At 41.9% G+C, this 13,108-nt stretch overlaps 1 protein-coding gene across 1 annotated transcript; it reads left to right on the top strand.

The window, feature by feature from the left end:
• Positions 1-3,437: 3,437 nt before the first annotated feature.
• On the top strand, positions 3,438-12,914 carry TTC14 (tetratricopeptide repeat domain 14). The gene is made up of 12 exons (XM_055723634.1): positions 3,438-3,649; positions 3,728-3,849; positions 4,042-4,241; positions 4,631-4,715; positions 4,797-4,926; positions 5,615-5,767; positions 6,438-6,509; positions 7,779-7,898; positions 7,983-8,105; positions 8,800-8,917; positions 10,893-11,002; positions 11,451-12,914. The coding sequence occupies exons 1-12, from the start codon at positions 3,492-3,494 to the stop codon at positions 12,439-12,441; spliced, it is 2,382 nt and encodes a 793-aa protein (XP_055579609.1). The 5' UTR covers positions 3,438-3,491; the 3' UTR covers positions 12,442-12,914.
• The last annotated feature ends 194 nt before the right edge of the window (positions 12,915-13,108 follow it).

Genomic DNA, 13,108 nt, shown 5'->3' with positions numbered 1-13,108 from the left:
TTGTGCTGAACTTCCCTCTCATTACTCTTGAGCTAAAATAATATCTTGAATATCATGTCATCTTTGAACAATCCCTTTGCTGCTTAGTAAATTAACAGGAAGCTTGGGCAGCAGGGCTGCTTTTGACAGAATTTGTCAAAAATCTGACAACACAGCTAGAAGTACAGCTCCTCATATTAATTCTCATTAGTACTATTAGTTTTATCTTTCTTTGCCCAAAGAATGAATTTAGTTGAACATTTCACTCCTGTCTGCAATAGGCTAAAATTTATCTCAAATCTGCCCAAACTTTGCAGAAAACAGTGATTTGACAGACATGATCTTGGAGGATCTAATCTTTTTGTCAGCGAAAAAATGTGGGTTTTGTGACAAAATCCTTTCCTCCATAGGATTTTCTTGTAAGCTTTATCACTGATACTGGATACTTGGGAACATTTGAAAAGCAGCTTGACCTTGTTGCATTCAAACTGTGCTTACTGGAGTTTGATGAAAATCTGCTTAGTATTTCACATATCCGCTTTGAAATTCCATCATGCCTATCAGTTTTTTGGGTTGTTCAGCGGCCCTATCACTGTGAGTTTGACCCTGGGTTCAAAGCCAGCTTGGTGTAAATTCATAAGCTTTGAATTGTGGGAGTTACAGCTGCATGATGGATATGGGGAGCTGCCTTTTTACCATGTATTGACCTAAACTGTCGGAAAACTTACATCAAACTCATTCAGACGTGTCTGGTTTCAGAGTATCTGCAATGCTCCTCTTGGAGTAGTGCGATGTGTTGACATGTATCACTTTCTCCTGCAGAACCAGGACAATTCCTGCCCACCCTCTTTGTTTATTTAGCATATGGGATGAAGCACTATTCATCCAGGAAGTTCCTAATTCAATGGATCAGAGGATTAATGACATCGTAGCATGCGGAGCATGCCCTCTCCTCAGGCCTGGGGTCTCTTAAGCTGTATATATACCTCAGGGTTTATTCTATACTGTTGTATTTAGCACTATCCCTGCCTGAACTGTGGTGGCTGCTATATCCTTTTATCAAAAATATTTCCTATTCGGTAACTGAAGGAAAAGCAAGCAAAAATTGAAAAGAAAGAAAAAAAATCTGCCACTGAAAACACGCAGAGTCATTTTTAAAAGCACAGTGGCTATCCAGGCAGTATCCCATGAAAGAAAAGGATGGGAAAGGCTTTTGTGTGCCCTGAGTGACGTGGAACAATGCCCAGTATGCCATAGTCTTGCTTTGCTTCTGAGTTCATCACTATATCCTAAAAAATAGGACAGAAAACTACAAGTTCATGCTCACATACCCTGCTCTGGCAAAGTTTTTTCTGAAGGTGGAATTATTTGGAGTACTTTGTTTGACTAAGATAACTTCAGAATCTGTTGGGCCCAATTAAAGAAAGGATCACTTTAAATAGGAAGTTAACCCTCACATTCAGGGGCAACTGATCTACATTCTGTGTGTTGATGTGATATGAACCACTGAATTTCCTAAAATGCAATTCATTTCCACTCATAGAAGAAAATGTGTGTAAGAAGTGTTCATAATTATAGGTGGTTCAGCTTTTGCCATGATTCTTTGCTGGTATATTAAGTCCAGAAGCTACAGCACATTTAAAGTATTTATTCATAATGTCTTACTTCTTGTACATTGTGTGTGTGTGTATCTGCATATTAGACTGGAGAAATGCTTACACAAGCAGAGATTGTGCTTCAAACAATTTTTTTATTGCTAGCTCCTTCTACTTGCTAAGCAACACAAATTAACTCTTCCCCAAAATACCATTTCCTCAAATAAAACTGTCGTTATTTACAATTGTGCAACACAGTTCAGGACAGGGCACTTGCAGTGTGATTCATCCAGGAAAGGCCCCCTTTCTGCACTGGGGCTTTGCGGGTGCATTAACCTTTCCATGGCAATCTGTCTCTGATCAGTCCTAATGTTCAGAAATTTTTGTCTTGCATTCTTTTTTTTTTTTTTTTCCACCATGGTAACCAGAAATCTAAGCACATACCTGATCTTATACAGATCAGGGAGACTTTAAATCAAAATCCTGACAGCTGTTTGGTGCATCGCAAGTGTTATGCCTCCTTTATCTTCTGTTATATTAAAACAGGGGAACATGAAATGAAAATAAAAGATAAATTTGCCCTTCTAGTGTCTTCCCCAAGTCTGCTAGACTAGCGATATCCCTGCCGGCTTTGAAGTGAGCTTCTGAGACCTGTGTCTTTGATACGATCCGTGCCCTCTCAGTCATGCTGCTTCCTAGAGGAGTTGTGTCACTGCTCTGCTGACAGCAGATTGCTATTTTTTCTTCAACGTTGTACTGAGGGTGGATGTGACATTATGCCGTTTGCAGTGGGGCTGTGGGCTGTTTTTTTCCTTCCCTCTCCCTTTCAAAATGAATTATTAGATGTGATGCCAGGGACAAATTATTCTTAGGGACTGAAGAACTGTGATCTTTCTAATCGACTTGGATTAACTCCAGCTGGGTTGAAGCACCTTTCTCCATTAGCTAGAAGAGGTGATTATCGTGAAGAGCCTCCCGAGTTAAGCGTCTTTTTAGCATTTGAAGTTAGCGCTGGCAAACCGAGCTGCTGAACCCTGCACGAGGGCCGTGGTCACCGTGTGGCCTGTGCCCGAGGTCACCGCCTGTTTGCCCCCTCCCAGCACAGCTCTTCTGGCAAAGCCGCTGCATCTCTTGCCCCCACGCTTATTTTTTTCCCGTGTATGAGCGAGTTCCTGAGGGGCAGCCCGCCCGAGGGCAGTTCAAGGGGCAGCGCCATGGACGTGGTGGCTGTTGGCGGGTGCCTGTGTCCCCTCCGGGGCGAGCTCCGGCCCTGCACGGCCCCGGGCGCTGGCGCTCCGCCGTTCTGAGTGCGGCACCCGAGCACCGGCCGAGCACTCCCTGAGCGCCGGGTCCCCTCAGGCCGGAGGAGCCTCTTCCCTCGGGACCGGCCAGGCCTCGGCCAGCGCTCGGGGAAGCGCCCAGGCTGCGCACCCTCGGGCCGCGGCGAGGCGCAGCCCCGTCCCTTCGAGCGGCGGCCCCAGCAGGGCGCGGCGCGGCACCGCGGGGGCGCAGCGCCCCCTGCCGGCACAGCCCTGGCGCCGCCGCCGCTCCCTGCCGCTGCCGAGAATTCCAGTCTCCGTATCCGTCACCTTCCAGGGTTTTACCGTTTCTTGTTCTCGCCGCGCTTTGTAAACGCGGGCAGCGGCCACCCTGGCCCGGGCCCCGCAAGCTGAGCGCGGGCCCGGCCGGCAGCCGCTGCTGCCGCTCCCACCCCCGCCGTCCCGGCGCTACCCGCCCCCCCGCCCCTGCGGTCCCCCCGCTACCCCCCTCCGCGGTCCTCCCGCTGCCCAGGGGGCGCTGCGGCCGCCCGCGCGCACCCCGCGCTTGGTCCCGCCCCTCGGCCTGGCGCGTGCGCGTTGCCGGGGCGCCGACGCGGGGTGTCGGGTCGCGGGTTCCTGTTCCGGGCCCGGCGGCGGGATGGACCGGGAGTTGCTGCGGCAGGCGCTGAGCTACCACGGCCCCGCGCTGCTCTCCCTGCTCCGCGCCGAGCAGCACGACAACCCCGACTTCCGCGGGCTGCTGCCGCCGCCGGGGACTGCCCTGGAGCCGCCCCGCGGGGCCCCGCCGGGCGCCTGGTGAGGGGCGGCGGGTGGGTGCCGCGGGCGGGGCCGCCGGGGCTCTCACCGGATCTCACCGGCTCCTTCTTCTTCCAGGAAAGAGGATGCGAGCCTGGACCTCGAGATAAAGCGCTTCATCGCCAAAAAAGCCGACCTGCTGTTCGCCCACTCGTGGAAGCCCAACGGGCCGCTGGCCGACGTGATTGAGGAGAATGAAGGTCAGGCCGGGGGCTGGCGCTTGGCATTAGCCCCCCGTAAAACCAGGGTGGGGATGTCGCCTGCTGCTTTTTATAGGCTGTGCACAAATCGCCTGTTAGTCCGGTTACACCAGGTTTTCAATGTTTCGCTATCGCCGGGTGTTTTGCGGTGTGCCTTGGCTGCTGTGTGACTGTGCGTGCCTTGCATTGCAGAGTGTTACGCTGTCATGCCTCCCCTGGAGCGATTCATGGAGGTGCCCAGGGAAGAACGAAGAGAATTATTTTTTCAAGACATCGAACGTGGCGATATCGTGATCGGGAGGATTACATCTATTCGTGAATTTGGCTTCTTCATGGTGTTGATTTGTCTGGGCAGTGGTCTCATACGGGAAATTTCAGATTTAGAAATCACTGTAAGATACGGCTTTGATCATTATTTTGTTCTTGTTAAGTAGAAGCTTTTTAATGTATTAGCTATTTCTTGTATCTCTTAATGGAGTGGTATATATAAAGGTGAAACTGAACCGTGGGATGGTGGGTGGCATCTGAACCTGTGGACAGCTCCTGATGCTCTGCTGAGACAGCACGTGCTTCCTTTTATGACCCATACTCAATAGTTATTGCTTTGGAGTTGAAAAGTTTATCATTTATGGGTGCATAAATTTTTATTTGAACCAAACCATGCTTTTAACTATCACGGTTCTGCTGTGCATGGAGGCTAATCTTCTGGTTTAATCTTGGGGAGAAAAAACCAAACAACTTCTGGCTTTGGTCACAGTATTCCTGCTTTTTTCTGTTGCAGGCTCTTTGTCCTTTGAGAGATGTGCCTTCTCAAAGCAACCATGGAGATCCTTTATCTTACTATCAAACTGGAGACCTTATTCGAGGTAAGTAACTGCAATAGCTGTCAAAAATCTGTTTGGGGTTTGAGACACTTCTGTAATTTTATCTTAACTTTGTTTTTGTAGCTGCAGTCAAGGATGTTGATCGTTACCACGAGAAGCTCACAGTGTCACTTTACAGCTCAGCCCTTCCACCCAATCTTTCCAGTACAAAACTAGGTGTAATTACTTCAGATGACTTCCCATTACATTATAGGTAATACTGTGCTGTTCAGCCGTACTTGCTAGGTGTATTCAGTGTGTCTGAAGAGCGGCTTTGACAAAATTTGACATTTTTTTCTTCAAATTTGTTGACGGTGTTTCTGATTTAATTGGATGATTACATACATCTTGTTCATCTCTGTAACATGCTTGTTTGTGGATATGTAATGTGTGGTTGGTCTTTTAGCATCTTTCCTTAAATGTAAGAAAAGCAAAAATCAGTGTGAGGTGTCTGTCACTGTGGGACCTTGTTAATGAAAATAAAAAAATTAAACAACAAAAAAAGCCCTGCTCCCCGCCCCCCCCCCCCAAAAAAAAAAACCAACCCAAAAAACACACAACCAAGAAACAAAAACCTTGGGAGACTGGAATACGAAATTCTTACATTTTTAAAATTGTTCTTAGAAGACAGAAGGACACAGCTATCTGTAATTTTTATAATGTTTTTGTATGTCCTGGAGATAAATAGATGGGTGTCAAAATATATTTCAGAAGCTCACTTAAGTTAAAGGATATAAGGGTTGCTAACTAGTGGGAAAATATATGTCTGTAAAAGAGAACAGCTTCTGAGCAGTGATAAATATTGGTATAGGCATTTTTATTTTAAACATAAGCATCATAAAATAGAGTATAGCATCTGCGAGGTTGTGTTTATGTACACTGGCACTTTTATTTTTTGTAAGGCGAAGCATGGAAGTTGCTAATACAGCAGAGACATTTGAAGAGGTTTTGCATCGTTCCCCAGGATTTGCTAATCCATCATTAGTTGAATATTTAGCAGAAAAGCTAGGACTAAGTGAAACAAATCCACCGTCGTTGATGAGAAGTCTTCAAATGTAAGTGATTTTTACATTATTCCTATCCTATAGCTTTGTGGAGATTACTCTAATCCTTTGAAATAGACTTGTGAGCGGAAGTCCTAGACCACTTCAACCTTTTTCGTTTTGATTCGCTTGACTGCAGCTTACATGTCCTTAAATATTTAAAAGCAAACTCCTCTAGAGTAAGAAATCTACATGTGAAATTCTGTAGCTCTGAATAAGAAAGGCATCTTATCACACAAAATGTTTGATACCAAATAGTTCAGGAATTTATTGCTTAGATCTTGTTGACAGCTTTGGATTGAAACGCAGGATGATTAAGTTTTAGTGGTTTTTGTTAGGTGTTTATTTTAGTAATAGATCTGACCACTTTAGTAAAATAGGCTCAAACATACACACCAGTTGATGTTGTGAGCCCCCTATGTATTAGGCCCCAAAGCAGGTGTGAATGTGGCGTATTCCTGTTAAATGGACTGCAGCTGTACTGGGTCAGTTCAGCACTTCTAGAATGGGTTGGGAAAAACTGGTTTCAGAAATAGGAAAGAATATTTCTGACTGAGTGAGGGAGAGCAGTAAGGCATTGTATAAATAATATTTCAGCTTGTTTCAGCTGCATTATGTATTCTGAGTTTAGTTGTAGTCTCAGAAGACCAACTTGATGTTTCTATTTGTTTTTTCCTTAAAGGAAAAATTTCAGTGAAGAAGATTTTGCCCCTGCATTGAGGAAAAAGCAGTCTGAATCCTGGGCCTTGAAATGGTATGGCAGTACTTGCGTCTTGTCAGAGGTCTTTGTCTGGTCAGGTTAGGTTACAGTTTTTATTTCTTAAACAAAAATAAATGTTGAATCAGTTTTTCCACAGCATGCGTAGTGGTATAACAAGGAAGATCTTCCTGGAAGTAACCCTAACTGCCAAGTGGGTGTGTGATAGTCTCAAGATTCAGTTCCAAAATATGTGTTAAGTTTGAGGGAGAACTTCTCAGAGTATTTATAACTAGCTGGTCCATTGAGATGAGAGTAAGATTTGTTACAATACCAAGTACCCAATTTTCCATGTTATAATTGGGTGTTGAATGACATACTACTACTTGTCCTGCCACTTAAGCTTCAAACTGTAGATTTAACAAGTGCGCTTGCTGTCTTTGAAAAGGTAAATGTGTTTCCCTGCCTGCGTTTGGAACAGCAGCTCTGGATAGGTGCTATTGCTTTTACACTCTGCACTGTCCTTGGGCGTGCTACAGGGTGGGGCAGGCAGAAGTAAGAGACACTTTTTCTCCTAAAAGGGTACATTTTTTGTGGAAAAACTTCTCTTGAATATACTAGTTCAAAAACCAAAATCTGTGTGAAGCATCAGAATTTCTGATTTCTGTATTGACAAAGAAGTGTTTTTCTTAAAACAATAGTGTTTTGCAACTTTGATTAATTGCAGAAAACGTTGCTTGTAAGTTAAATCAAATACAATTTTTAAATATATTAAATATAAAATATGTTTTATGTTTTTTAAAAAGTCTATAAATAAAACTTCTGAAATTCAACTTATCAGTTCTCTTCCAATAAGTTAACCTCCTGGTAAATGCGGATGAAAAGTTTGGGTAATAGGAGATATAAAACTAAAAATATTTGAGTTTGAACTGATTTCAATTTGAACCATCTACCCGTCTCACCTCATGCCATTGGTCTAATGGTGATTATGGATGGATGTAATTAAGCCTTTTCCAGTTTAACCGTGGTAGGTCGCACACACAGGCTTTTGTGCAGAAAAGCATGCATTTCTAAATGTTCATTCCATAAGAGAAAACCTGTGTAATGTAGTAGTACCATCTGCAGAAACGCTCTGTGGTGCCTTAAGATTTTGGATTAAAGACAATTATGTCAATACCACATTCATCTGATATGCTAGTGTTAAGTACGTGATAACAAAGTCAAGTTTTATTACCTGTCACTCATTTGGAACCATAATTTGTGAGTATTTAACAGTATAAAACCAATATAGGGTAACTGTAAGATTTTCTAAATATTTTTCTCTAGTGTGAAGGCTGGGGTTGAGTATTTTAAGGTTGGGCGTCACGTGGAAGCTATGAATGAGTACAACAAGGCTTTGGAAATCGATCCACAAAATGTTGAAGCTTTGGTAGCACGTGGAGCTCTGTAAGTCTGCTGGTTTCTGTGGGTTTTTCTACTTTGTGAAAGAGAAACATCACTAAAGTCCATGCAACTTTTCTGTTGTTCTAGCTATGCAACAAAAGGAAGTCTGAACAAAGCCATAAGTGATTTTGAAATCGCTTTAGAAAACTGTCCTACCCATAGAAATGCAAGAAAATACCTCTGTCAGACACTTGTGGAAAGAGGCGGGCAGTAAGTGTTGGGGTTGGGGTTTTGTTTGGTTGTTAACAATTTTTCTCATAGTATGTTTTTTTTATTACCATACTAGTTAGGATACAGAATAGCCTTTTTGCTTCCTTGCTTTGTGTTTTAAAAAAATGTCTCTGGAAATGTACCTGCTTGTGCAGTTGATTTATGCTTTCTCCTCTGTCGGAGTTAAAATCCTGGCAAGATATTTGAGGTTTCATCATGGGTACCCTACCAGTGAAAGGGTATCAGGCTTGCATAATGTCTTGTGAAATGTTTGAATATATTCCAATAGGTTGTGTTTGGGTTTTTTTTAAAGGAGGGGCTTGTACCAAAATTACGTTCTGTTACTCTACTGAAATACTGATTAACTACTGTAACGCAGAATTTTGCTTTTGAATATTCAGGCAATAATTCTAACTGTGTTAAGAGGAGAGAGACACTGATTTTGAAACTGGAATTGAAATTTTAAAGAACAGTATTACTGATGGTGATTAGGAGTTAATAATGCATCAGAAATACCGTTTTACTACTTCTCTGAGGTGGGCTAGTATGATAGAGAGGGTCTTGGAGGGATTCCTCAGTGCTGTGATAAGAGTGGTAGTGTCATAGTGGGAATAAGAAAGGTGGTCCTAAAAATATCAAAAACCTGTCACAAATGTGCAACTGAACTGTACATGAACTATCACTTGAATTTTAGGTTGGAAGAGGAAGACAAGCTACTAAATGCTGAGAGTTACTATAAAAAAGCCTTAAGTTTGGATGAGACTTTTCAGGAGGCAGAAGAGGCCTTAACGAAACTCCGTAAGCATATGCAGGTGATTCTTTACTTTCTCTTCAGATAGTGTTCTCAATGGCAATAAATGAACATCAAAAATCGTGTTAAAGATTTTGAACAGGGAGAATTTAAGCTGATGGTTTGTCTTATTCTCTGCTTCCCTTCTCTACAGTAGATATTTTATAGTGAGCATTATGGCTGTACCTACCAGAAGAAAGGTACCTCTTGATGACTCCACTGTTTTGAACAGCATAGTAAAGAAATGCCAAATAGTGGAGACAGGGAAAGAGCGAAGCCTCTCAGCTAAAACAAGGATAAGAATATTGCATCGCACAAACATGACTGATAATGTTAAATTAAAACATTCTGTGAATGCAAACATGTGAAGTGTGAAACACTTGTGCGGTATTTATTTTCCTTCCTTACCATCTTGCTGGTCAGATCCTTGTCGTTTGGAGTAATGATGAAAAGATAGAGCAAGACCAGCCAAAGCTAACTCACAGAAAGATCACATGAGAGGGGTAATTAAGAGGTAATTTAAAGGAAAACAGCAGGAGGTGGAGGGTGGGTGGGCAGGCAATTTGAATACCTTGGCTTTCTCTGCTGTTTTTTTTCCTCTCTTCTCTTGCATGCAGCTTGTTTCCCAGGTGAGCCCTGGTGGGTCTCTGCGCTGATCTGAGTTGTCTTTTTTTCTTTTATTTACCTCCTCTACTTGTACTGTCTTCCAGAGAGGATCAAAGAGTAAAATAGAGCACTGAGGAACAGGCTTGTTTTGTTCTATGCTTCTGCATGTAAGGAAGTAATGTAGACTCGTGTAGATGGCCTTAATCAACACTTCTTCAGTTGGTGGAGCCATAATGCTGACAGGTTGTGTTGAAAGAAGGGGAAGAGGAGATATGACAATCTCCTTAATAAACTGAACTACATCGTAGGCAAACTGTTGCATGGTATTTGAGCACTACTCATATTTGGCTGCTTTAGAAAGATGTGTTGGCTTGTTAACATGATAAAGAATGTTCTCAGCAAGTAGCAGATAAATTTTTCTCTTCTTTAGCATTTTCATAGCATAATGGGTCATTGATAGAGCAGATAAAAACCCACAGTGTTAGCTATGGTTTGGTTTGCATAGCCTTAACTGCAATGAAGGGTTTCTTTTATTGTAACTGTTAAGACAATTCCTAAGTTTTGAAAACGATAATCAGACTTTCTGCGTGCTCTTAGTATCAGCAGAGCTGTTGTTCAGGGCTGTAGATGGCAGAAGTCTGTTCTCTTAAGTAGTTTCAAGATTAATCATCTGATGAGATGCTTTTCTGCATTTACCTGTATTTTAATCCATATGCCTCATACTATCACTGTTGTGCTAGAATGGCTGAAAAAGCACTGAAGGATGTTTTCCTGTAATACTGATTATGTGTTTTTCTCCAATGCATTTTCTTCTGAATTGGACCGTTGTTGCTGTATCTGACATCTGGTGCTGCTCATCACCCACAAACCCTTGGAACATGATTTCTTACGTAAACTATGCATCAAACTGGTCTGTGAAATTGTTACAAAACGGTTTGTATTCAAACATGGCCAACTTGAATACATTTCAAAATGGGTTCTGCCATGTTTTACTTGTAAACTCCAATAATGATACTTTCTTTCAAACCTATTGGGTTTTTTTTTCCCTCTCCTCTTCATATTGGTAATTCTGCGGTTTTTCTTGAATATTCTATCTATGCCTTCTGGCCTTCATGCTTCACGGCGTGCTGGATCACGGGTTCCACTGCAATGGCTGGTCAAATGTATTTTTTTTAATGAAACAAAAACTGCAATATGGTCCTTAATGTAAACCTGATTATAACAATGGCCAATACCAAACTCCTGAACAATATTAATTCTTGATCTGGGAATCCTGGTAAAACATCCCTGGTGTAATTATATATTTGAATGGGGTTGGGGGACATGGGGGAAAAATACCCATGTTAACACTTTTAATGTAATTTTTTTTATGATGCTTGGGTTCAAAAAAGAAATCTTTGGAAATGAGGGAGAAACAAGCTGCCAAAGAAGAGAGACAGAAAGAAAAGAAAGTAGAAACAAGTGCAGAAAAATTGCGTAAGCTCTTAAAAGAAGAAAAAAGGTAACTTGTTATATTCAGTATCCTGATTATGTGGCAATAAGTGCAGATAAGGCTGTGAGCAATCCATTCGCAGACAGTGTGTCCAACAGCAAGCCAGGTAGAACATCTACCTAGGTAAGCTGCTTTTCCTCTGGAATTTTTTTGTGGGTTGTGTCCTTTAATGGAGATAGATGTGGAACAGAAGTCATTTAAAAATACTTTGCAATGTGAAGTATTTGTGAAGTGTAATGCCATACTAAAGTGGGAAAGATGCCTTTTACAATGAACAATTTGGTGGATTTAATCTTATTTTTTTTAATAAAGAAATGACATTTGAAATTGTCTGGCCAGCTCAAGCTCAGTTTCCATTCATGCCTTACAGTCAAATCTCAGCTAAATCTGGGGAGTGCAGTTTTGCTTGCTATGTATAATTTTTGCCTGATACTGAAGATTATCTCACATTTTCTAGGTTGAAGAAGAAAAGGAAAGTATCAACTTCCTCCTCCTCCTCCTCCTCCTCCTCCTCCTCTTCCTCCTCAAGTGATTCTTCATCAGATGTATCAGTTTCTTCCTCCTCCTCTTCCTCTGATCACAAGAAACATAGGAAAAAGCGTCGGAATAGATCAGAGTCTGCCCGCAGCTCCAAAAAAAGCTCATCTAGAGCTTCTTCCCATTATAAAGATCAGATTAGGAAAGAGGAGTGGTATTCGCCTCCGGCTGATACCTCTGCTTCTTTTCTTAACCAAAGTTTTGAAGTGGAAAAACTGCTGGAAAGGCAGGACAGCTTAGTGTGTCCAAAAACAGAGGTAAAAGAGAAAGACAGACACTGTTCTTTTTCAAGGACTTCAGGTGATGATGAAGACACTTTTGGAGGTAGGTCTGAAGATTCAAGAGATTCTTACAGTAGTAGCTCCAGAACTCTGCCAGGTAGTAGCAAAACTGAAACATATGGTAAAACGGATAGATTGTTCTCAAGTCGGAGGGGTCCTTCAGGTTCATATCATAAGTCAGATGACAAACCCAGGATGCATTATTTTAGGAAATTCGAAAGGGATGTAGAGGGGAGAAAAGAGCAGTTTAAAAAACACGGCTCAGGTCAAGACAGGTATTACATGTCTCCATCAGGGTCTGACTATTCTGGCAAGTCAGTGGGAAAGCACAGATCATATTCTGGCACCTCCTTACGTGAGGGTGACAAAAGTTACCGTAGTGATAGGCATGCGTTAAGTCAGCATAAAAATGAAAGTGACTCTAAGAGTAGGAAAAGAAGGTATGAGGAGACTCATACAACAAAGGAACCAGATGAGGAAATGGCTTTAAATGTTTCAAACCCAGGGCAAAATGATACAGAACAAACAGAAAGCGGTGTTAAAAGAAACCTGCCCCAGAACTTAGTTAACATATTCAATCAGATAGCTGAGTTTGAGAGGGAAAAAGGAAATAAGCAGAAGAAACAATGAAGTACCTGGGAAAACACTGTTCTGATGAGTGTAGTTAAATGAACTTTGATCTGAGTATCTCTTGAGGAAATACATATGAAGAGTGATAGAAATGCAGAATTTGTTCTGTCTTGCAGAATGTCAGAGAACTCTAAAAGACTGTATGGTGGAAAGAGATGAAAGGGTATCTTACATAAAATATCAGTTATTATTTAAAATCTTAAGTTTCCTGTGCTTTTAATTTGGGGTGTTCCGGTACAATATTCTGTTTGATGGTTTGAAATCCTTTGATACCCTGGACTTGTAGTTAGCTGTAACTCGCATCAAATCTGCACTTTAACAACAGATAGGTTTTGTTTGGTTTTTCTTGTCCCCTGGAGTACTATTTTGTATCAAACTTAACTTCCAGCTATAGCAAGGGGATAACTGAATTAGTCATGTGCCATCAATGTGTATAGTTCATTTGATCATTAAATTTTCTTAATTTTTCTTAATTTTCTGTCTTGATTTTTGTTAATGCTGCTGTTTTGTACTGGTGCACTTGTTATATATGCTGCTTAAGTGAGTGGAACCCTCCGGTATCTGTGAAGGCAAGTATATTACATACTTGAAATGCGTCAAATATCTTCTCTAATGTAAGGAAAAAAAAAATAAAAACCAAAACAAAACCCACACAAAACAAGCCAAC

This window comes from Falco cherrug, chromosome 11 (genome assembly GCF_023634085.1).
Source record: "Falco cherrug isolate bFalChe1 chromosome 11, bFalChe1.pri, whole genome shotgun sequence".
Classification (NCBI taxonomy): domain Eukaryota; kingdom Metazoa; phylum Chordata; class Aves; order Falconiformes; family Falconidae; genus Falco; species Falco cherrug.
Note: the sequence above shows the minus strand (reverse complement) of the source record. Positions and strands in the feature narration are given on the sequence as shown.